Source organism: Scyliorhinus canicula, chromosome 4 (assembly GCF_902713615.1).
Source record: "Scyliorhinus canicula chromosome 4, sScyCan1.1, whole genome shotgun sequence".
Taxonomy (NCBI): domain Eukaryota; kingdom Metazoa; phylum Chordata; class Chondrichthyes; order Carcharhiniformes; family Scyliorhinidae; genus Scyliorhinus; species Scyliorhinus canicula.
The window spans coordinates 85,530,816-85,556,141 of record NC_052149.1 but is presented as its reverse complement, the minus strand read 5'-3'; the positions used below and the strand labels follow the sequence as shown (position 1 = coordinate 85,556,141).

Below are 25,326 nucleotides of genomic sequence, written 5' to 3'. Positions count from 1 at the left end.
TGTATATGTTTACCCCCTCCCCCAGGAGAAGGCTGTGCACAACTGCCGGGAGTGGGGGAAAAACAGAGGGGGACCAGCGGAACTGCGGCCCCTCATCATGCCCGAGCAGAGGGCCCTGAACGTGGCAGGCGGCCCAGATGAAAAAGATGTCACCAGGGTGGAGTGTGGTCACAGGCAAGCAGGTGAGACATCCACTGAGTTGCAGTTGCACATGACACGAGTGACGACACCCCTCCCCACACCCACCTTTCCCCTCACCTCCTCGCCCGCTTCACCTCCCTCACCCCCAGCCCGCTGTCTAATCATGCACGTCATCTTGTGTCTTGCAGGGCCTCCCGCCCCCAGCCAGTGACAGAGCCGGTGCCCTCCACACAGCCGAGCACTGACAGGGAGAGCAGCCCGAACACCAACCCTCTGCCCAAGGCACATGACACCCAGGAGCTCGGGTCAGAGGATGACACTGACTTTCCGTCACAGCAGTCTCCTACACCCTCCCCCATCCCAGAGGCTATCACCTCAGTTGGGCACATTAGTGAAGAGGCTCCTGGGACATTATCTGGTGCGCACCACACGCCTCATCCAGTACAGCAGATCGAGGTAGGAACAGCTAAGGGGCCGAACGGGTGGAGGGCAGGCCAGCCCCAGGAACCAGCTGCCGTGCAGACGGGTCCCGAGCTTCTGGAACATCCAGTCCCAGCCATAGTGCAGACGCAAGTCACAGAGCCAGGGATTACAAGAGGGGATGACAGCAGGCATCCAGCACCTGCAGGTGCAGGTGGAGGAGTCCATCTGCATGCAGGAGCAGGGTGTGGAACCGGCCATGCATGCCACCCAGGCCAACACCACACGGGTGGCATTGGGGGCGATGGTTTTGGCTATTGATCAGCGTATCCTGGAGCGACCCGACCTGGACGGGCCCACCCGCTGCTTGGGTGTACCGGGTGGTGTGGTGTCGCCCTGTTCTGCCGGCTGCCCACCAGGGGGGGGGGAGGGGGGGGTGTCCGAGGTGCTGCCTCGGTCACCGCCCGCGTTCTGTGCAGGTGGCGGCCGAGGCCCAGGACAGGGCTGCACTCTCACAGGCAACCATGTGCCAGAGCTACCTGGACATTGCAGTGGCCCAGTCACAGCAGACCATGGTTGCGCAGACACTGGGCGGAGTGGCCCTGTCCCAGTGGGAGGTGGCCTAGTCACTGGCTGATGTGGCACTTACCCCCATGGTTGTGGCATAGTCGGAGCGTGATGCAGTCCCAGGCGGAGATGGTCCACTCCCTGTGTTCCATGACTGCATGTGTGCAGACACTGGCCGAGACCAAGGTAGGTCTCCAGGTGATGGGGGAACCTCAGTGGATGGCTTTGCTCACACCTCCCATTCGCACCCCTGTCCAGGCCGGGTCACCCCAGGAGACATGCGCCAAAGAGGACCCATGTCGCAGGGCAGAGGTCACTGCAGGCCACCTCCACTGCTGCTGTACCGTCTGGGGAACCACTTAGGTGTAGCGTTAGGGCCTGTAAGGCCAGGAAGTTAGACACCAGTTAGGTTGACACGGATGCAGAACGCAGTTTAGTTATAGGGGCTAGGACACAGACGTTATATATTTGCTCACAATAAATACCTGTTTACACCGTTATAACCTGCCTCAGTGCTCTGACTGATAGGTGTGGGGGTGGGCTGGTCTGGGCTGGCCGGGAGGGGAGGGGGAACCAGTGCAGGCCCTGTGGGAGGAGCTGTCTCCCCCCCTACCATCCCCAGCATCCCCACCCCAGGGGTTTGATGTGCGACGGACTGGCCAGCTCTCATGTAGAAGGTGCTACCGTGCACTTGAGTCATACATTGTCATACGATGTGGAGCACCAGAGCTCATCGTAGAGCAGGTTGTCATCATTCTCCACCCCATGGACCAGACCCGTTGTTACTGCCAACCCAGGACCCCCAGCTCATAGCGCCGCAGGTATGTATAACAGAGGAGTGTGCGGTTGGGCAATGTGGGAAGTGAGTGGGTGAGGTTGGGATGTGGTCCCTGGCCAGCACCCCCCCTCACCCCCTCCCTCCTACTCGGTGAACCTGGAGGCATTCAGAGCGTCCCATGCGCGCTGGCCCTGGTGCACACGCCGTGGGGCCCCCCATACCTGCCCAGGCCCCACATCCTCATCGGATGAGGCCTGCCCTTCCTCCTCATCCTTCTCCAGCACATCGCCCCTCTGCTGTGCGATGTGGAGGATGCAGGAGGCTGCCACGATGCGGGCGACCCTCTTAGCCTTGTACTGGAGGGTCACTTCAGGGGGGTCCGGGCACCTGAAGCGCATCATCAGGAGACTGAAGCACCGCTCTCCAGTGACTTAAATATAATTGTCTGTACATAGTTTTGTTGGTTACCTGCCCACTGCTTAAAAATGAATACTTGTTACAGCCAAACACACATGTTCTATGCATGTCATCATGATCAGGGGAGCCATAGAACAACTGCGAGGATATGAAAACACACCATTTTCATCACAAAACATACTGATTACAGGCAATAAGGGAGCACATGCATTCTGTCCATTACACCAGCATGTGTAATGATCAACACTCCGCAGTGTACCCTAAAGATCTGAGTTTACCAGGAGGAAACACATTTAAATGATGAGGGAGAAGGAAAATAAATAAAAAGAAATTTACAGAACTATTTAACTTGCTTTCCCAAATTTAATTTTAAATGTCAACAAGTTAAATCAATAAAGCAAAGGTTGGATGTAATAGATAAAGAATGAATGGATTCCAATAATGTGTTCTTCACAGGGGGGGGGCAAATGCAGTCAGAATATTCCAGTAAAGGGCAGCATGGTGGCGGAGTGGGTTAGCCCTGTTGCCTCACGGCGCCGAGGTCCCAGGTTCGATCCCGGCTCTGGGTCACTGTCCGTGAGGAGTTTGCACATTTTCCCCGTGTCTGCGTGGGTTTCACCCCCACAACCCAAATATGTGCAGGGTAGGTGGATTGGCCACACTAAATTGCCCCTTAATTGGAAAAAAATGAATTGGGTACTTTAAATTTAAATAAAAAGAATATTCCAGTAAAGGAAATGGAGTTGTATGATAATGAACAATTTACAAAACCATCTCTTGTCTGAACAAATCCTAAAAGTTTGTATTCCAATGTTGTATGCAAGAAAAGCTGCAGCATATTTGTTTGGATGCAAATTTCCTGTTTTGGATGCTTCAATTCAACTTTGTGATTTTTCTCTGAGGCCATTCATTGACTGAGTTACTGAGACAAAAAACCTGAGGTAACTCCTTAACCAGAGAACCAATCTTGAATAGAAATATGTATACATAAAACAATTCCAGTCCTACCATTTTCCCCTGTCAGCCTGATGGTGTAACTGTGAGAGAGTGCTGACACAGTGCTGTTTAATTCTTGCATTGCTATCTCCTCAGGCATTTTCTCATTGGCAGACCACCGATGACGTTCAAACAATGTTAAGCTGAGATCTGTCCAATCGTGTTGCAGCTGGACTATATCCAATAGTTCTTCCTGTGTAATTAAGAATAATGACCCCTCATATCTTGCATAATCTTGAGTAATCATCTAAGAAAAACAAAAATAGTTCTTGTCAGAAAAAATAGAGGATTTTATTTTATTAGGACAGTAGCTCAATGAAATCACATTTACAAAGAATACAAAGAACAGTACAGCACAGGAACAGGCCCTTCAGCCCTCCAAGCCTGCACTCATCATGGTGCCTGCTTGAACTAAAATCATTCTGCACTTCCAGGGTCCATATCCCTCTATTCCCATCCTATTCATGTATTTGTCAAGATGCCTCTTAAACATCGCTATCATATCTGCTTCTACCACTTCCCCCAGTAGCGCATTCTAGCACTCACTATCCTATGTGTAAAAAAACTTGCCTCGCACATTTCCTCAAAATTCTGCCCCTCGCGCCTTAAACCTAGGTCCCCCAGTAATTGACTTGTCCACCCTGGAAAAAAGAGTCTGAGTATCCATTCTGTCCATGCCCTTCATCATTTTGTCAACTTCTTTTCTTTATATGAATTTAGAGTACCCAATTCATTTTTTCCAATTAAGGGGCAATTTAGCGTGGCCAATCCACCTGCACTGTACATTTTTGGGTTGTGGGGGTGAAACCCACGCAGACACGGGGAGAATGTGTAAACTCCACACGGACAGGGACCCAGGGCCAGGATCGAACCTGGGACCTCTGCGCCGTGAGACTGCAGTGCTACCTCTGCACCATTGTGCTGTCCCTAATTTTGTAAACTTCTATCAGGTTGTCCCTCAACCCCTGTCGCTCCAGTGAAAACAAGCCAAGTTCATCCAGCCTCTCCTCATAGTTAATACCCTCCAGACCAGGAAACCAGAAGATAAACCACTTCTGTACCCTCTCCAAAGCCTCCTCATCCTTCTGGTAGTGGGGTGACCAGAACTGTACGCAATATTCCAAGTGTGGTGAACTAACGTTCTGTACAGCTGCATTATAACTTGCCAATTTTTATACTCAATGCCCCGACTAATGCCTTTTTAACTACCTTAGCCATCTGTGTTGCCACTTTCAGTGATCTGTGGACCTGTACACCCAGATCTCTCTGCCTGTCAATACTCCTAAGGGTTCTGCCATTTACTATATAATTCCCACCTGTAGTAGATCTTCCAAAATGCATTACCTCACATTTGTCCGGATTAAACTCCGCCTGCCATTTCTCCACCCAAGTCTCCAGCCGATAAAAATTCTGTGGTATCCTCTGTCAATCCTCATCACTATCCACAATGCCACCAACTTTTGTGTTGTCCGCAAACTTACTAATCAGAACAGCTACATTTTCTCCAAATCATTTATATATATTATGAACAACAAAGGTCCCAGCACTGATCTCTGCGGAACACCACCAGTTACAGCCTTCCATTCAGAAAAGCACCCTTCCACTGCTACTTTCTATCTTCTATGACCGAGCCAGTTCTTTATCCATCATGCTCGCCCAAGTCCGATCCGGTGTGACTTCACATTTTGTACCAGTCTGCCATGAGGGACCTTGCCAAAAGCTTTACTGAAGTCCATGTAGCCAACATCCACTGCCCTTCCTTGAACATCTTCATCTCTAATTAAAATCTAATTTAAATAGCATCTTCCCTTTAGACCAATATTTGATCATCACAAATTCCACACAAATTTGTATCCCTGTGCCATTGATGGAGGTGCCACATGGGAAGGAAGTTACAAAATGGTGTGACAAATTAAGGGACCCGGTTATGGTTCTGGGAGTAAGGAGAAGGGCAGAGATGTGAGAGATGGTGCGGACTGGCTAAGTGCCCTCTCAACCACAGTACGGAAGAATCCTCGGTTGAGGAAAAAGGAAGACATGTCAGAGGCGCTGTTTTTGAAGGTGGCATCATTGGACCAGATGCGGTGGAGGCTTTTCTCCACAACCAAATTGCTGCCAAAGGTAGGAGCCATTCACCTCATCAATTTAGATCAGGCTTGATTTCCGCGTTGAATGGAGATATTCCTGTCTTTCACTTTCCAAGACTCTTCCCTACTGATTTAGACACACTGGGCGGGATTCTCCATTAGCTGATGCCAAAATCACGGCGGGAGCCAATGTGACACCAAATGCCAATTCTCCGTCCCCTCATCAGCGACGTCAATGCGGTCCGGAACACACGTACATTAAACATCATTTGCATATCATTAGCAGGCCTGACCCGGTATTCTCCTCTGTGATTCACCGTCTCCGATGGGCCGAGTTCCCAACGGCACAGTTCACTTGTTTTTTTTTTAATTGTGAAACCAGTGTCATGGCTGATGAGGGAGAGAGAGGAGGTAGGACATGGAGAGGCGCGACTGTGGGCTACTGGGCCGGACACTGACCAGGTTGGTTGGAGGTGGGAATGGGGGTTGTCTCCATTGGACAAAGGGGGTATGCAAAGGAGGCCTGTCCTCCCTTGCCCAACACCAGCCATGCAGCTAAAGCTGCCAGGTTTCCCACATGGCTTAGACTTGCCCCTGACACAGATAAAATACTGGGATGATGCCCTTATAGAACATAGAACATAGAACAGTACAGCACAGAACAGGCCCTTCGGCCCTCGATGTTGTGCCGAGCAATGATCACCCTACTCAAACCCACGTATCCACCCTATACCCATAACCCAACAACACCCCCCCCCCCAACCTTACTTTTTAGGACACTACGGGCAATTTAGCATGGCCAATCCACCTAACCTGCACATCTTTGGTTTGTGGGAGGAAACCGGAGCACCCGGAGGAAACCCACGCACACACGGGGAGGACGTGCAGACTCCGCACAGACAGTGACCCAGCCGGGAACCGAACCTGGGACCCTGGAGCTGTGAAGCATTTATGCTAACCACTATGCTACCGTGCTGCCCCACGTTATTAATGTAACCATTAATCAGCTGCACAAGGGCCCCAATAGTTTGAAGGGTGGGCTGGCCACCCAATGCTAACGCTGCCCACTGTAAATTTCAGACAGGTTGGAGATGGGCTGGTAGGCCCTGGGAAGTCCACCTGCTGGATTTTACACGTCCCGCTGCTTTTGAATCCACCAGCAAAGGAGCGTAAAATACAACCCTCAGTGTCAGTTCAATTAATCCAGAATTTTATGAAAGTCATCTTACTTACTGAGTCTGACTGAATCTTGGTGGGAAAATCTGTAACAATTAAATCATTCAGATGAATCACTCACCTCATGCCAGTCTTTTAGATCATTTCTCAGTTTATACAATTTATCTTTAGCAACAGACTTAATTCCGTGAGGACTCCTAAAATAATAGAAAATGTAAGAAATATACTGGTGTATGTGAAAATGATGTAGGCAGTCAGTCACAAGCAACATTAACTGGATAAAATCTATTTTTATCAAGGGTTTCACCAAGTATGCTCATTGTGTTATAGAACAAACCAATGCTGAAACCGGTTATGATGTAGAATATAAATTAACTCCATCCTATCACCAAGTTACAAATCATGCATTTTTATGCTTTTTATATTTATTACCTTATGAATTTCTATTGCAGTTTAGGATACATATTTTTCAATTGTAAAATCATATATATTAAACAGTAAGGATCATAATGATATGGTGATATGGTGTTCTTCTCATGGGCATACTTTGCTCATTTTTACACTTGTAAGTGAGCCCTAAATTTGCCATGAGATTGTTTGTATTTGCCCAGGTTCGCAAGTACATGGTAACCTCTCCAGAATGCTTAGGACTGAGGCTTTTCCGGATTTGAGAATTTTCTGGCTTTTAGAATAAAGTTGCAATATCTAACCACAAATATGTGAACCGGATATAGATATTGTTCCAAATATGACATTTGAAAGATTGATGTTGTGAGACAGTCTCTTTCAGGTCGGGCAAAATGAAGGAAAACTGGGGATCATGTGACCGGTTCAGAATTTGGCTGATAGGCCTGGGTGGCTTGGAATTGGGGGGCCCAGGCTGTTTTGCTGGGATAAAGGTACAAGATGTTCACATTTTTAAATAATGATCAGATGGGTTCTACTGATGGTGGATAGACTTTTAAGTCTCCTAATCCCAGAGAGGTGTTATGAATGTCAGGTTCTGTAAATGGTTAGAGTTAAGTCTGCCTATTTAATTTCAAATAAAATGCAATTATGGGTCTAGAAGAGGATAGTGAATCAGCATTTCTATCTGGAAACAAGGTGAAGGGGGGGGTTCAGCGATGATACCTCTTAAAACTGAATAGTTAGCATGCTAGTAGAGTAGTTTTACGTAAATTATTTTATTAAGGATTGAGATGAATTATAGGACTGAGTAATCATTATTAACCATTAAACATGTATTTTTAGGACATAGCGGTAATAAGTAATCAAATGGGAATTAGGATAGCTAACTTGTCTGGAAGGACGTCACTTCTGATATCTTGTCTTTGTGAAACAATCCAGGATGTGTATTTTGTTGTCCTGCTTCTCACAGACAATGAATGCACAGCAAATTACTCGTAAGCATAGCTGTCAGGGTGAGGATCAATCATACGCTGCTTGCAATTCTATTGGGTGAAGTTTAAACATTGCTTGCAATTCTATTGGATAAGTTTAAACGTAGATTGGATCGCGTCCAACTGTGGTGGGCTATTGACTTTTGAAAATTGTATAAGTACTGTGTTCTGGCCTTTGTTCGGCAGAACAGACCTTGGCAGATATCCAGGTCTGTTCTCCATGTACACGGAACAAGCTTGATTAAATAGCCATCTTGTCCAAGTTGTCGATATGTTTTTTCCTCTCTGTACTGAGTTGAGCCACAGGGAATAACCACACGTGGAAGCTGGCTCAATACACAGGTCTTGAAACCGTTCCTACACAAGGTCCATGTGATTCACATTGCCATGGAGATGGGCTTTGAGGGGGCAAGAGTTCACAGAGACCATTGTGGAATGGGCGGTTTTCCAAAAGATGTCAGTGACCTCACAGATAAGATCAGTTTGCAGAAACCAAGAGAGAGAGAGCAGAGAGATTGAGGTCGCAAATTCTCTAATCAGTCAGGAAGAATGTGCAAGCTCCACTCAGTCACCCGAGACCACAATCAAACCGTCAACTAGATACTCTATTCATCATGCAAAATATAGGTATGAGCTTGCACTAGGATTAAAGAGACCAAGGTTGTGATGGTTTAAATGAAGCGGAAAGATTTGTTTAGCTTTAGCTAGAGGGAGGGTCTCTAAGATAAACCATATTATGAAAGTTAGTCCAGAGATTAGAAATTATCTGACCGGGGAAAAAAAGCTAAAAATTACTTTTGAGTTGTTCTTGGAGAATTAAGTTTCTAGTTAAGGGTCAGAATCCCTTGTGACAAGAGAAAGTTTGGTCATTTGTAAAAGTTAAATTAGCCGACATGCTGCCTCCTTTGCTGAACATTTTCTCTTCTCCAATCATCCAGTCAGCTCATTTTTGTCTCATACTTTCTTTGAAGGGCTTGTTTAGAGAGACATATCCAAGGGCAGCACAGTGACACAGTGCTTAGCACTACTGCCTCACAGCACCAGGAACCCAGGTTTGAATCCAGTCTAGGGTGACTGAGTGGAGTTTGCACATTCTTCCTGAGTCTACATCCGGGTGCTCTGGTTCCCTCCTACAGTCCAAAGATGTGCAGGTTAGATGGATTGGGCATGCTAAATTACCCTTTGGTGGCCAAAGATGCGCAGGTTAGGTGGATTGGGCATGCTAAATTACCCTTTGGTGGCCAAAGATGCGCAGGTTAGGTGGATTGGCCATTATCAATGCACGGGGTTATGGGGATAGTGCAGGTAAGTGGGCCTTCGTCGAGTGCTCTTTTGGAGGGTGACAAAGACTCACTGGGTCAAATGGCTTCCTTCTGTATTGTAGGGATTCAATAGATCCATTCCTTATTGAACAGTGTTGGTTGGGCAAAGAAGAATCACTGCAACATCACAGTTTTGCAATACAACTTAAGCAACAAAATAATCAACAAGCTGTGATCTGGACATGCCTCAGATGTAAAGACTTTGGGTGGGATTCTCCATTTCAGAAAGTGTTGATGCTGGGACTGAATCAGTGGACTTCTACGACAACTAAATTGACACCAGTCCCGGACCAATTCTTGATCCGTTAATAGGCCACCACGTGGAACTCAAGCAATTCCAATGAAAAATGGTATCTGATTCGACGGAGTCGGATTGACACTCGAGAGGCTGACCAGCTGCAGCCACATATCAGCACTCCACTCCACCCACACTCATCCCAGTCAACAAGATGGCAGCACGAAGAGCGGCACCCGGGTTCGTGGATGCGGACTCGAGACCTTACTGTACGCTGTGGAGGAGAGGCGAGCCACCCTGCTCCTCGGGGTGGGAAGGAGGCTGCCACCTGCCGAGGTATACCAGGCCTGGCGCAGATGGCAGAGGCCATGAACGCCTTGGGCTCCACCGCAAGGACCGGTGCAAAAGTACAGAAAGAAGCAGCACAACCTCCTCAGGCCGGCCAGGGTGAGTAGGCAGCACATTGCCCCTGCCACCAACCCCCGTCCCAAACACCTGTAACCCCCCACACCCAGAGGGCGACTGAACCCCACCTGCCAGCAGCATGTGCGCGCCCCACCCTGCACCACATGTCAGCACCCATTCTGCCCGCCATGGCCACGAAGGCCACCAGTTGCCCACCCCCTGTTGTGCCCACGTCCGACTGCCTATCACTGTATGTTTCTGTATTTCCCCGCCCCACCCCCGGAGGAGAAGGTGGCGCATAACCGGAGCGAGGGCAGACCAGTGGGGGGGAGGCTGCTGACCTGCAGCCTCTCACCGCTGCAAAGCGGTGGGCAATGAACATAGTCGGTGTGCCTGGCGAGAGGGCAGTCGCTGAGGCGGAGGTCGGTATTGGGCAACCTTTGCGTTGTGGTTTCCCATGGCATGGCACCACAACCACACCAACCCCTCACCACCCTGTCATCACCTCCTCGCCACCCCCTCACCACCCCCACGCCACCCCAACCCACAATGTAATCATGCATCATGTCTTGTGTCTTGCAGGATCACCTAGCGATGAGGCAGGCCCTTCTGGTGTCCCTCGACCCCAACCACAACCAGGCAATGGAGAGTGACACGTGCCCCCAGATGCCAGCTCAACACACCCCGGAGTACTAGTCCGGGTACAACACCCAATTCCCGTCACAGCTGACACCAATACCCCCCACCATCCCAGAGACACTCACCTCGGTTGGGCATGTTAGTGAAGAGACACCTGTGGCACTACCTGGTGCGCACCATACACGTCCTGGGGTACATCAGGTTGAGGTAGGATCCCACAAGGCTATGGATGGTCGGAGAGTGGACCGACCCCTGGGACTAGCTGCCGTCCAGATGGGTTTTGGTCTGGAAAGGGCAGTCCCATCGATAATGGAGATGCAGACACAGAGCCAGGGACTACATGAGGGCTGTCAGCAACCATCCAGAGCCTACAGGTGCAGTTGGAGGAGTTCAACCGCATGCAGGAACAGGAGGTGGTGCTGACAATGCATGCCACCCAGTCCAACACCGCATGGGTGTCATCCGCAGTGCAGGCCTTGGGGTCGAAGGTATCGGCCATGGGTCAGTAAGTCCAAGGCCTGAGGCACTCTGTGTGGGCCAACGCCGAGGCCCAGGACAGGGTTGCCCTAAAAGAGGCATCCCTGTGCCAGGGCCACCTGGATATTGCAGCGGCACTCCTGAGCATGGTCCAGTCACAATGGGCCATGGCTGAGAGTACAGGTGCTGGCCAATGTGGCGCAGACACAAAGGGAAGCCCAATCCTAGTGGGAGATGGCACAGTTACTGGCTGATGTGGTACAGGGCCAGAGTGTGGTGGCACAGTGATAGTGTGGCACACTCCCAGACAGAGGTGGGTCAGTCCCTGTGCTCCAAGGCCGGGACCCTGGTTGAGGCAGCAGGGGGCCTCCAGGACTGGGAGTGCCATGTGGCGGGAGAGACTCAGGGTTAGCTCCGCTCGCACCCAGTCCCATGGAGTATCCCAGGGACCATCGGGCATCCGAAAGGAATACGATGTGATGGGGTCCGTGCCGGTGGCTCCCGCAGGGGAGGTGCCGGAACACCTCAGCACCTCAGACTTCCGCCCCCCTGACCCTGGCACATCTGATCGGCAATGAGCAAAACAGGGCAGGACCCAGCAACTGAGACACCCGAGCAGCAGCCTGGCCCATCCAGGCCCATCACCCTAGAAGACGCCCGCCAAAGGGGACCCAGGTGGCAGGACGGGAATCGCAGTAGGCCGCCTCCACTCCTGATGTGGTGCACCCAGACATTGTGTTACGGCCCAAGGGGCGACACGGTGGTGCAGTGGTTAGCACTGCTGCCTCATGGCACCGATGACCTGGGTTAGCTCCCGGGCCCGGATCATTGTCCATATGAAGTTTCTACATTCTCCTCGTGTCTGCATGGGTCTCACCTGCACAACCCAATGATGTGCAGGGTAGGGTGGATTAGCCACACTAAATTGCCCCTTAATTGGAAAAAAAAATTGGATTCTCTAAAATTATTTTTTTTAAAGCGGTAGCGCCCGTAAGGCCAGAAAAGTAGACACCAGTAAGTTGGCATGGGTACAGGGCACATTTTGCGATAGGGGTTAGGGCCCAAATCTGCATAAATGTTTTCACATTAAACACCTGCGCACAATGTTATAACCTGGCTCAGGGACCACAATTCAGCCAGCGCTCATCGCTCCAATGTCCCCCCCCCCCCCCCCCACTGTCCCCACCTCCTCCACCCCAGGGGTTCGATGGGACTATGTGCTGGAATGGCCAGCTTGCATCAGGGATCACCTAGGTGGACGGTGGGAAGTGCTACCGTGGTCAGGAGTGAGACATTGTCAAACAATGCGGAGCATAAAAGCTATTGCAGAGCAGGTTGTCATCATCCTCCATCCCATGGACCGTACCGGCTGTTACTGCCAACCCAGGACCCGCACCCCATAGTGCGGCAGGTATGAATCATGGAAGGGGTTGCAGGTGAGAAAGTGGTTGGGGAGGGGTGGGATACAGTATCCGTCCCACTGCCCCCCCCCCCCACTGGCCCCCACTGCCCCCCCCCCCCCCGCTGCCGAGTCGGTGAATCTGGAGGCGATCAGGCATTGACACACATGATGTGGGGCCTCCTGTGCATGCCCGGGCCCCGAGTCCTGCCCTGCCATGCCCCCCCCCCGCCCCCCCCGCATCCTTCTTGGGGGGTGACCCTCTTAGCATCACACTGGAGGGCTCTCCTGAGAGATCCAGGCACCTGAACTGCATCTTCAGAAAGCCGAAGCACTGCTTGATTGCCCCTGGTCGCTGCTTGGCACCGTTGTAGCGGGTCACCATGTCAGTCTGTAGGTCCCCCTCATCCCCCGGGAGCGGGGAGCCTTTTGCACAGATCAAGGAGGGAAGGGTGGTGGGGGGCAGGAGTGAAGGAGTAGGTAGGAGGGACCTCCGGGCAGGAGCTGCCACTGGCAGGTAATACTGGTGAACGGAATTGAGGTGGGGGAGGTGGCCGCAGGAGATGGCCAAGTGGGGGCGGGTGAGGGGCGGGAGGGATCGAGGTGGAGGAAGAATGGGCGGTGTGATGCAACGTGGCACTTTTGGAGAATGAGCGTGGTCATCGGTGGAGAAGGGGGCCATCTTCGATGGGCCCGGTTCAGGGGGAAATCAAAGAAGATAGAATTGGAAAGGAATGATGGCAGACAGTGGAGGGGAGTGGTGGTGCAAGCCTCGGGTAAGGTTCATAACATGAAAAGTGTGAAGACTGAACGGGCCAGTGAAGAGGTCTCGGGTCTTCGTGCACTTGCGGAGCTTGAAGGCGGGGGTGGTCTTTCTGCAGGAGACGCATCTCCGGGAGAAGGATCAGGTCAGGTTGAGAAAGGGATGGGTGGATTAGGTATTCCCCTTGGGGTTTGATTCAAAGTCAGGTGGGAGGGGGCCATCTTGGTGAGCAAAAGGACGGGGCCAAGGAAGTGCGGCACCCAGGTGGGAAGTATGCGATAGTGAGCAGGGTGTTGGAGGGGATGCTGGTGGTGCTAATGAATGTTTATGCGCTAAATTGGGACAATGTGGGGTTTGTGAAAGGACTGCCGGGAATGATTCCAGACCTAGATACAGATCAGTGATTATGGGGGAGTGAATTTAACTGCGTGCTGGAACCGAGGGTGGATAGGTCGAGCCCCAAGTCAAAGGGAAGGTTAAGGATGGCGAAGTAGTGGGAAGGTTTATGGAAAGGATGGGAATGGTGGATCTGTGGAGGTTTAGGAATAGATTCTTTCCTGCTGCCATCAGATTTTTGAATGGACCTACCTCGTATTAAGGTGATCTTTTCTCTACACCCTAGCTATGACTGTAACATTATATTCTGCAGTCTCTCTTTGCTTCCCTACGGGATGCGTTGTCTGTGTAGCATGCAAAAAACAATACTTTTCACTGTATACTAGTGTGACAATAATAAATCAAATCTAAATTCCTCCCCAACCTTGGTAAACTCCAGACCTTCTGAAAACTCTGCAAATTCCCTGCTTGTCCCCTGGCGGCTGCAACCTATAAAGCCTCTCATAAAAGGCTCGAATTGTCCCCTTCACCTTGTCTGGGATGGAAACCAGCCTACCTACCCTAATCTGAATGAACTCCCTAGCAGCCTCCTGCCACCTTAGCTGATGAGCCAAGAGACGGTTGGTCTTTTCTCCATAGTCATACACACCCCCCTCAAAAGCCTCAGCTGGCGCTTCGCCCTGTCTGTAGACAGCGGGTCAAACTGCATTTGCAGATTATTCTCGCGTGCCAATAATTCCAGCATTGGGTCGCTCGCATACCCACGATCCGCTCCCAGGATCTCATCCACTAACTTCTGTCGTTCCTTCTTGGCCTCCCCATCCATGTATGCCTTGTATGATATGATCTCCCCTCTAATCATCACCTTCAACGCCTCCCACAAAGTAGAGGGCAAGACCATCCCATTCTCATTAAACTTCACATATTCCCTTATAGCTTCCCGCAGAACCCAATGTCTGACAAAAGCCCTACGTCCAACCTCCATCCCATGTGCTGCGTCTGCCCCGTCTCCAACATCAGATCTACCAAATGCGGAATAAGGTCAGATATACCACCGCCAAATAATCCGCCTTTTTCATTTCGGGGAGAAGAGTCCTACTCGTGACAAAAAAAATCTATCCTCGAGTACACCTTGTGCACCAGGGAAAAAAACAAAACTTCCTGAGCCCGAGGATGCATCTCCTGTCTCTTCCATGAATACAGCTAATACCCTCACCATCCCTGAAGGTGCCAATGTCTTTGCCTGGAGCGATCCAACTTCGGGTACAGTAGACAGTTGAAATTCACCCTCCCTAGAATCAGTTGGTGTTGTATCTAAATCCGATATTGCGGCCAACAACCGCCTTATAAACTTAAATCGTCCCAATTCGAAACGTTCACTAACACCACCTACTTCCCTTCCAGTGTGCCTGTAACCAATCCCCCGATCAGCCAAGACCTTCCCTGCCTGGAAATGGACCCTTTTGTTGATTAATATTGTCACTCCGCAGAACCTGCTATCAAAGCCTAAATGAAAAACCTGGCTCACTCAAGCCTTCTGTAGTCTGGTTGAGATGCATACCCGCAAGTCTCCACATCGTCCCCCAAACCCTCTAAATGGGAGAAAACTCTTATCCTTTTCACCGGCCTCCTCAGGCCCCATACTAACCTTGGTGACTAACCTTGTCGGTGGTCTCTCACCAACAACACTACCACCACCAACCCCCCCACCCCCCCAACCCTTGAGTCAGCCATGACCACCATGATCAGCCACTCCTTCCTTACAAATTCCTGGCTCAAGTTTGTGACCAGCTCCACCCCACGGATAAAAAACAAAGAAAACTAAAGCACAGGAACAGAGCCTTCGGCCCTCCAAGCCTATGCCGATCATGATGCCCTAACTAAAAACTAATCATTCTGCCCTTACAGGCTTACAGACTACCTGCTGCCTTGGCTAACCCCTTCCCCCCACCAAACAAACAAACAACTAGACCCATTGTGCCTCACCAAAACTGTCCCAGCCCTTAGAGTCGCAGCCCTTACCCCGCTCCACTCCCATTCACTAGCTGTGCCTGCTTACTAGTGAGGGCGCACCCACCCAGGGTCCCCTTTTAAAAAGCCAACACAAACAACAGCCTAGTCCATACTAGCCCGCCTTCCCCACCCAAATGCATAAACCCTTACAAATCCAACATGCAAGAAAAAAGAAGGGACATTGACACATTGGAATAAAACATCACCAACACCCCATCCTGCCTCTCTATATACAAAGTTCCCATCAGCCTTCCTCAGACTGGTCCAAGTCCCTTCTCTCTAATGAAGGCCTCTGCCTTTCCAGTGTATCAAAGAAATGTGGGCAGAAATATGGGCGGGAATCTCCCGCAATTGGCCGGGCGGCCCGTACCGGCGCCTAGAGCGGCGCGAACCACTCCGGCGCGGGCCACCTGGAAGTTGCAAAATCCTCCGCACTTCCGGGGGCTAGGCCAGCGGGGGAGGGGTTGGCGCCACGCCAACTGGCGCCGTGGGCCGGCGTGAGTTAGCGCATGCGCAGAACCGCCGGCGTGTTTCCTGCCATGCGCAGGGGGTATCTTCTCCGCACCGGCCATGGCGGAGCCTTACAGAGGCCGTCACGGAGGGAAAGAGTGCCCCCACGGCACAGGCCCGCCCGTAGATCAGTGGGTCCTGATCGCGGGCCAGGCCATCCTGCCCCCCCCCCCCCCCCCCCACCCCCTCCCAAGGACTCCGCAAGCTGCCCTCCAAGCCAGGTCCCGCCGGGATGGACCATGTCTATTTCACACCGGCGGGACCGGCCGAAAACGGGTGGCCGCTCGGCCCATCGGAGCCTGGAGAATTGCCGGGGGGGGGGGGGGGGGGGGGGCGCGCTATCAACGGCCCCTGACCGACACGGCACGATCCCTGCTCCCGCCGAAAACCTGGTGCGGGAGAATTCGGCAGCCGGCATCAGAGCGGCGGGCGGGATTCACGCCGCCCCCCTGGAGATTCTCCGACCCAGTGGGTCGTCGGAGAATCCCGCCCTAAGTGTTGACACCGGGGCCGGATTCGTGGATTTCTACAACAACAAAACTGGCACCGCAGCTGGACCGATTCATCGACCGTTAAGGGGCTAGCATCGGCGCCACATGGAACACAATCGATCCCAATAGGAAACGGTGCCAGATTCACCGGGACCAGGATTGGCACTCAGGAGGCTGACAAGCTGCAGCCGCATATACACACCATCTCAGCCAACAAGATGACAACAGCAAGATGTGTGGCCCCGAGATTCACCAATGCGGAACTGGAGACCTTGCTTGATGCCGTGGGGGAGAGGTGGGCACCCTGTACCCTGGGGTGGGAAGGAGGCTGTCAGCCATTGCCGTTCACCGTGCCCGGACGCAGCTGGCAGAGGTGATCAGCACCATGGGCAACATCATCCAGACCACCCAGCAGTGCCAGAAAAAAATGCACAACCTCCTCAGGACAGCCAGGGTAGTAGTGGCCCTGGTACTAACCCCCATTCCACACACCCGGAACTCAATCCCGCACCCCTCCACCTCCAACAGGAGGGCAGCCGAATCCCAACCTGCGTCATATACTGGCACCCATACCAACTACCATGGCCGGGTGCCCTGGCCACTGAAGCCACCAGCCACCCACCCCCCGGGCTGTATGCACTAGACTGTCTAACACTGCGTTTTCTGTTTCCACACTCCCCACTCCAGCAGAAGGCCGCTCACAACCACTGGGAGTGGATGAAAACTGCAGGGGGACAGCCGGACCTGTCATGATATGCAAACCAATGAATACTCAGAATAGGACACAACCGATGCGAGGTCAGGACACTCAGAGGTGACATCACCACAAGGGGGCACAAACACTATAAAAGGGATGAGGCACTCACACCCTGCCTCTTTCCACAGACAGACATCTAGAGAGTTAGACAGGGTTGATCACCAGCATCACACCTCAGCACGTGGCTTAGAGCAAGCTGGTACAGTTAGACTGAGTTACTCCAGTTAGATTAGCAGAGAGTCAAACTCATTTGGGAACTGTGTTAATAATTCAATAAACACGTTGAACTCATTTCAGAGTCTGGAGCATCCTTTAGTTAAGACTGCATCAAGTAGCAGCCAGTGTTACCCGATGCAGCATAACACAACAGGACCTACAGCCTCACCGCAGCAGAGCAGAGGGCACTGGCGGCCCAAAAAAAGGGCAGTCACTGGTGCAAAGGTCGGCATCGGGTGAGGAAGCGAGACTCTGCTGAGTTGCACTTCCCATGGCACATGTGTCACCCCTCCCCCCCCACTGTCAGCCCACACCCACCACCACCCCCCCCCCCCCCCCACTCCACCCCCACACCCACCCCTGTTCAACCCAGGAGCCAACCCCTACAGCCGGGGCTGCGCCTCAAAGAGGCCAGGCACCATTGACTGTGCCAGGATGAAGGCATCATGCACACTGCCTGGGTATCGGACACAGATAGAACATAGAACATAGAACATAGAACGATACAGCGCAGTACAGGCCCTTCGGCCCTCAATGTTGCACCGACATGGAAAAAAACTAAAGGCCATCTAACCTACACTATGCCCTTATCATCCATATGCTTATCCAATAAACTTTTAAATGCCCTCAATGTTGGCGAGTTCACTACTGTTGCAGGTAGGGCATTCCACGGCCTCACCACTCTTTGCGTAAAAAACCCACCTCTGACCTCTGTCCTATATCTATTACCCTTCAATTTAAGGCTATGTCCCCTCGTGATAGCCACCTCCATCCGCGGGAGAAGGCTCTCGTTGTCCACCCTATCTAACCCTCTGATCATTTTGTATGTCTCTATTAGGTCACCTCTTAACCTTCTTCTCTCTAACGAAAACAACCTCAAGTCCATCAGCCTTTCCTCATAAGATTTTCCCTCCATACCAGGCAACATCCTGGTAAATCTCCTCTGCACCCGTTCCAAAGCTTCTACGTCCTTCCTATAATGGGGCGACCAGAACTGTACGCAATACTCCAAATGCGGCCGTACTAGAGTTTTGTACAACTGCAACATGACCTCATGGTTCCGGAACTCAATCCCTCTACCAATAAAGGCCATCACACCATAGGCCTTCTTCACAACCCTATCAACCTGGGTGGCAACTTTCAGGGATCTATGTACATGAACACCGAGATCCCTCTGCTCATCCACACTACCAAGAATTTTACCATTAGCCAAATATTCCGCATTCCTGTTATTCTTTCCAAAGTGAATCACCTCACACTTCTCCACATTAAACTCCATTTGCCACCTCTCAGCCCAGCTCTGCATCTTATCTATGTCCCTCTGTAACCTGCAACATCCTTCCGCACTGTCTACAACTCCACCGACTTTAGTGTCGTCTGCAAATTTACTTACCCATCCTTCTGCTCCCTCCTCTAGGTCATTTATAAAAATGACAAACAGCAACGGCCCCAGAACAGATCCTTGTGGTACGCCACTCGTAACTGAACTCCATTCTGAACATTTCCCATCAACCACCACTCTCTGTCTTCTTTCAACTAGCCAATTTCTGATCCACATCTCTAAATCACCCTCAATCCCCAGCCTCCGTATTTTCTGCAATAGCCGACCGTGGGGAACCTTATCAAACGCTTTACTGAAATCCATATACACCACATCAACTGCTTTACCCTCGTCCACCTGTTCAGTCACCTTCTCAAAGAACTCGATAAGGTTTGTGAGGCATGACCTACCCTTCACAAAACCATGCTGACTATCCCTAATCATATTATTCCTATCTAGATGATTATAAATCGTATCTTTTATAATCCTCTCCAAGACTTTACCCATCACAGATGTTAGGCTCACCGGCCTATAGTTACCGGGGTTATCTCTACTCCCCTTCTTGAACAAAGGGACCACATTTGCTATCCTCCAGTCCTCTGGCACTATTCCTGTAGCCAATGATGACCTAAAAATCAAAGCCAAAGGCTCAGCAATCTCTTCCCTGGCTTCCCAGAGAATCCTAGGATAAATCCCATCAGGCCCCGGGGACTTATCTATTTTCACCTTGTCCAGAATTGCCAACACTTCTTCCCTACTCACCTCAATGCCATCTATTCTAATAGCCTGGGTCTCAGCATTCTCCTCCACAATATTATCTTTTTCCTGAGTGAATACTGACAAAAAGTATTCATTTAGTATCTCGCTTATCTCCTCAGCCTCCACACATAACTTCCCACCACTGTCCTTGACTGGCCCTACTCTTACCCTAGTCATTCTTTTATTCCTGACATACCTATAGAAAGCTTTTGGGTTTTCCTTGATCCTACCTGCCAAAGACTTCTCATGTCCCCTCCTTGCTCGTCTTAGCTCTCTCTTTAGATCCTTCCTCGCTTCCCTGTAACTATCAAGCGCCCCAACTGAAACTTCACGCCTCATCTTCACATAGGCCTCCTTTTTCCTCTTAACAAGAGATTCCACTTCTTTGGTAAACCACGGTTCCCTCGCTCTACCCTTTCCTCCCTGTCTGACTGGTACGTACTGATCAAGAACACGCAATAGCTGTTCCTTGAACAAGCTCCACATATCCAGTGTGCCCAACCCTTGCAGCCTACTTCTCCAACCTACACGTCCTAAGTCATGTCTAATGGCATCATAATTGCCCTTCCCCCAGCTATAACTCTTGCCCTGCGGGGTATACTTATCTCTTTCCATCACTAATGTAAAGGTCACCGAATTGTGGTCACTGTCTCCAAAGTGTTCACTTACCTCCAGATCTAACACCTGGCCTGGTTCATTACCCAAAACCAAATCCAAAGTGGCCTCACCTCTTGTTGGCCTGTCAACATATTGTGTCAGAAAACCCTCCTGCACACATTGTACAAAGAACGACCCATCCAATGTACTCGAACTATATCTTTTCCAGTCAATATTAGGAAAGTTAAAGTCTCCCATAACAACTACCCTGTTACTTTCGCTCTTTTCCAGAATCATCTTCGCCATCCTTTCCTCTACATCTCTAGAACTATTAGGTGGCCTATAGAAAACTCCCAGCAGGGTGACCTCTCCTTTCCTGTTTCTAACAGATGTGCATGATGTACAGTTTATGGTCACACACCAGCTGCATGTTCAATGAGTGGAACCCCCTTTTGGTTTGTGAAGATCGGCCTGTCATCCGAGGTGCTTGTAGGGCTTCATGCATCCTGTTGATCACCCCCTGGACTCGGAGCAACTCGGCAATGGCGGGAGCCCCGCTGCCCCGGCATCCTGGTGGGTTCGGTCTACATTTAAATTAATGTATTGAGCCGACTGAGCATATAGGGCCTCCGAGAATGCACGGATGCACCTCTGCACCAAGCTCTGTGAGATCCCAGACAGGTCCCCTCTCGGCACCTGGAAGGACCCCCTGGCATGGAGGTTCAGGACGATCTTCACCTTAACGGTCACCAGGAGCAGGTGTCCTCCCCATTCCCCTGCGGTGCCAGGTGCGCCATGATCTAGCATAGATGTGGGCAGCATGGTAGCATAGTGGTTGGCACAATTGCTTCACAGCGCCATGGTCCCAGGTTCGACTCCCAGCTTGGGTCACTGTCTGTGCGGAGTCTGCGCATTCTCCCTGTGTGTGCGTGGGTTTCCTCCGGGTGCTCTGGTTTCCTCCCACAGTCCAAAGATGTGCAGGTTAGGTGGATTGGCCATGCTAAATAGCCCTTAGTGTTGGGTGGGGTTACTGGATTATGGGGATAGGGTGGAGGTGGGGGCTTGGGTAGGGTGCTCTTTCCAAGAGCTGGAGCAGACCCGATGGGCCAAAAGGCCTCCTTCTGCACTGTACATTATATGATTCTATGTCACACTATCCCCCTGCTCAGCCCGTTCGGCAGGACCTCAAATGTCACGCACTGCCAATACACGCGAGGCCTCATGTGGCGTCTCCTTTGCACCTCCTCCTCCTCAGCCTGTTGGGCTGCCAAGTCTCCATCCTTACCTCCATGTTGTGTTATGTACTCTGGGATAACACAGGCTGCAACTGGATGCTCCAGACCTTGAAGTTAGTTCAATCTGATTTATACTACCAGTAGCACAGTTAGCACAGTTCTCTATGAGTTTGACTCTCTGCTAACCTAAGTGTGGTTACTCTGTCTGATTGAACCAGACTAGCTCTTAGCCACGTGCTGGAGGTGTGATTCTGTAAATACACCCTGACTCACTCTGTAGATGTTCATTAGTGGAAAGAGGCGGAGTGTGAGTGCCTCGTGCCTTTTATAGTGAGATACCACCCCCGAGTGTCCTGCCTGCTTATTGGTCATGTCCTGTTCTCTGTGTTCATTAGCTGCCTGTCTGTATATCATTATCTGCATGTCTGCATATCATGACATCTCCCCCTTTTTTTAATGTTTTGTTGGCATATGGGAACGTACTTACATGTGGTGGCATATATTAACATATTTACAAGCGGTGGCATATGTGAACGTATTTACATGTGATGACAGCTGTCTAATATGAGAAAACAAAACATAGCCACGAAAACAAATGTTCATTAGTCCAGTCTCTGGGGCTTGCGTCTGATCCTTGTCGACCGCCGGAGAGGTGGTGGTGGGGACGACGGCGCCTTGACAGGCGGGATGGAAGCCTGACTGGTGGCCTCGTAGTTCGAGGTATCAGGAGGTGGCGAAACAACGGACGGAAACGGAGAAGAAAGCGGTTGCGGGCAGGCAACTTTGCGCAGTGCCCGTCTGTTTCATCGCACAACAGCACCATCAGCCATAAGTACAACATACGAGCGGGGCGCAGCCTGTCGAACAACGACAGCTGGAGCATACCAGCCACCATCCGGTATCTTGATCCTGACAGTGTCTGCTGGGGATAACACGGGCAAATTGGTGGCATGAGCATCATAGCACTGCTTTTGCTGGTTTTGGAGCTGCTGCACCTTCCGCAGCAATGGGAGGTGATCCAGGTTGGGCAAGTGTATGGCTGTAAGTGACGTCCACAGGTCCCAGTTCATCAGGAGTTCAACCAGCGACATGCCAGTGGACAGTGGGTCGCTCTATACGCAAGCAGCGTGAGGTAGATGTAAGAAGCAGAATCTGCAGCCTTGCAGATGAGCTGTTTCACAATGTGCACCCATTTTTCAAATTTCCCATTGGACTGTGGATAGTGTGGGCTGGAAGTGACATGTTTGAAATGGTATGACTTGACAAGCATAGACCACTCGTAACTGTTGATGCACGGGCCATTGTCACTCATGACAGTGAGTGGGATACCATGCCTGGAGAACGTCTCCTTACAGACCTTGATGACGGTCCGAGATGTGAGGTCTGAGAGCTTCACGACTTCAGGGTAGTTGGAGAAATAGTCAATAATCAACACTTAGTCACGACCATTCAGACGAAAGAAGTTGATGCCAACCTTGGACCACGGGGAGATCTCGATTTCATGCTGCTGGAGCGTCTCCTTGCTCTACACTGGCTGGAAGCGTTGACAGGTCGCACAGTTCAGGACCATGTTCGAGATGCCCTGGCTAATACCGGGCCAGTAGACAGCCTGCCTATAGCTCTGCGTTTGTACTTCTCGACGCCAGGTGTCCCTCATGGATTTGGCGGAGCACCAAGCTCTGGAGACTGAGTGGAATGATAATCCGGTCCAGCTTGAGGAGGATACCATCAATCACCGTCAGATCGTCCTTTACATTGTAAAATTTAGGGCACTGGCCTTTCAGCCAGCCATTGGCGAGGTGGTGCATGACACGCTGCAAGAGGGGGTCTTTGGCTGTCTCCTCGTGGATACGAACCACCTTCTCAACAGACGCCGGGAGGGTGCCAGCATATAGCTGCACCTGTGAATCAATCTGCCAGATGATTTCCAGCGGTTCACTCGGCAAGGTGATGGAGCGGGACAGTGCATCAGCGATGACGAGCTCCTTTCCAGGCGTGTACACTAAGTCAAAGTCGTACCTTCTGAGTTTGAGAAGGATGCGCAGCAACCGAGGCGTCATGTCGTTGAGGTCCTTGTGGATAATGTGGACTAGAGGCCTATGATCCGTCTCGATAGTGAATGTCAGCAGGCTGTAGACATAGTCGTGAAACTTGAGAATGCCAGTGAGAAGACCCAGGTATTCCTTCTCTATTTGTGCATACCTTGTTTCCGTGGGCGTCATGGCCCTCGATGCGTAGGCTACCTGTGCCCAGGATAAAGTGTCATCGCGTTGAAGCAGCACCACACTGATGCCATCCTGGCTCGCAACTGTTGAGATCTTCCTCTCCCTGTCTGGGTCGGAAAATTCCAAGACGGGTGCAGTGGTGAGCTTGGCTTTTAGCTCCAACCACTCTGCCTGATGTGCTGCCTTCTACTCAAAGGCAGTGGACTTTTTCACCAAGTTTCCTAGGGCCGTGGTGTGTGAGGCCATGTTTGAGATTAACCTGCCCAGAAAACTGACCATACCCAGGAAGCGCAACACCGCCTTCTTGTCTTCAGGGACCTTCATGGCTTTGATGGCCTTGACCTTGTCTGTGTCCGGGCGCACGCCATGCTGAGTGATCTGGTCACCTAGGAACTTGAGTGTCGACATGCCAAAGCAACATTTGGCCCTGTTCAACTTCAGGCCATTGGCATGGACACGGCAGAATACCTGCTGGAGACGGGAAACATGCTCTTCAGGGGTCGTGGACCATATGATGATGTCGTCCAAGTACACACAAACCCCTTCAATGCCCTCCATCATCTGCTCCATGATGCGATGGAAGATCTCCGATGCTGAGACAATGCCAAACGGCATGCGATTATAGCAGAATCTGCCAAACGGTTTGTTGAAGGTGCAGAACGTTCTGCTGGACTCCAGTTGGATTTGCCAAAATCCATGTGATGCATCTAACTTGGTGAAAAAACATGTATGTGCCATCTCACTGGTGAGTTCCTCCCACTTCGGGATGGGGTAGTGTTCACGCATTATATTCTTATTGCGATCCTTGGGATCAATGCAGATGCGAAGGTCTCCCGAAGGCTTTCTAACACATATCATCGAGCTGACCCAGTCAGTCAGTTCGGTTACATTGGAAGTGATGCCCTGTTGCTGAAGATCCTTGAGCTGTGCCTTCAGGCACTCACTCAGCGGAGCCGGGACCCGGCGTGGTACGTGGACCACTGGCTTGGCATCAGTTCGTAGCAGAATCTTGTATCGGTATGGCAGCATGCCCATCCCGTCGAACACATCCGGATACTGAGCGAGGATGTCATCAATGCTGGCCTGAAGATCCACATTGGAGGATGTCATTGTGTAAACCCGCTGCATGAGGTTCAGCTGCTTGCAGGCATGCACGCCAAGTAGGGAGGTCCTGTCTGGCTTGACAATTTCAAAACGTAACTGCGCTTGGGTGCTCCGGTTGGAGACGAGTAGATGGCAGGTTCCCAGTGCCGTGATGGCTTCCGTTGTAGTCCAGGAGCCTGCAGGCTTAAACTGGATGGAGCAGTGGTTGACCTGCATCACCGCACACCATTCATCCGCAGAATCCACAGTGAGGATGGACTGAATTTGTGATGAGTTGGATGTGGCATATTCACATTTGGTAATGATGCCCACACAGTAGGCGGAGTCCAGGCAGACTTCCTCTGGATCCATTGTGCTGCCAGGATCAAAATCCTGTCATCGTTGTTCCACACTCTGAACGCACTGTCAGCGGAATTGGGAGCGCTGACCCCTGACTGGTGGTGCAGACCTGCACAAGGCTGCATAGTGTCCAGGCTTCCCTCAGCTTAAACATCACCTGCCTCTTGCAGGGCAGTGTTTCTTTAAGTGGGTGTTGCCGCA

The 25,326-nt window shown here is 51.1% G+C and overlaps 1 protein-coding gene across 6 annotated transcripts in view; it reads right to left on the bottom strand.

Annotated features, from left to right (window-relative positions):
• The window catches only part of axdnd1 (axonemal dynein light chain domain containing 1), a 314,107-nt gene that overhangs the window by 145,930 nt on the left and 142,851 nt on the right, over positions 1–25,326 (bottom strand). For all 6 annotated transcript variants that reach the window (XM_038794662.1, XM_038794663.1, XM_038794660.1 and 3 more), the window contains exons 16-17: positions 6,704–6,779; positions 3,332–3,566 (exon numbers count right to left, since the gene is read on the bottom strand). In XM_038794662.1, the coding sequence (XP_038650590.1) occupies positions 3,332–3,566; positions 6,704–6,779 (311 nt within the window). The remainder of the gene's footprint in view (positions 1–3,331; positions 3,567–6,703; positions 6,780–25,326) is intronic.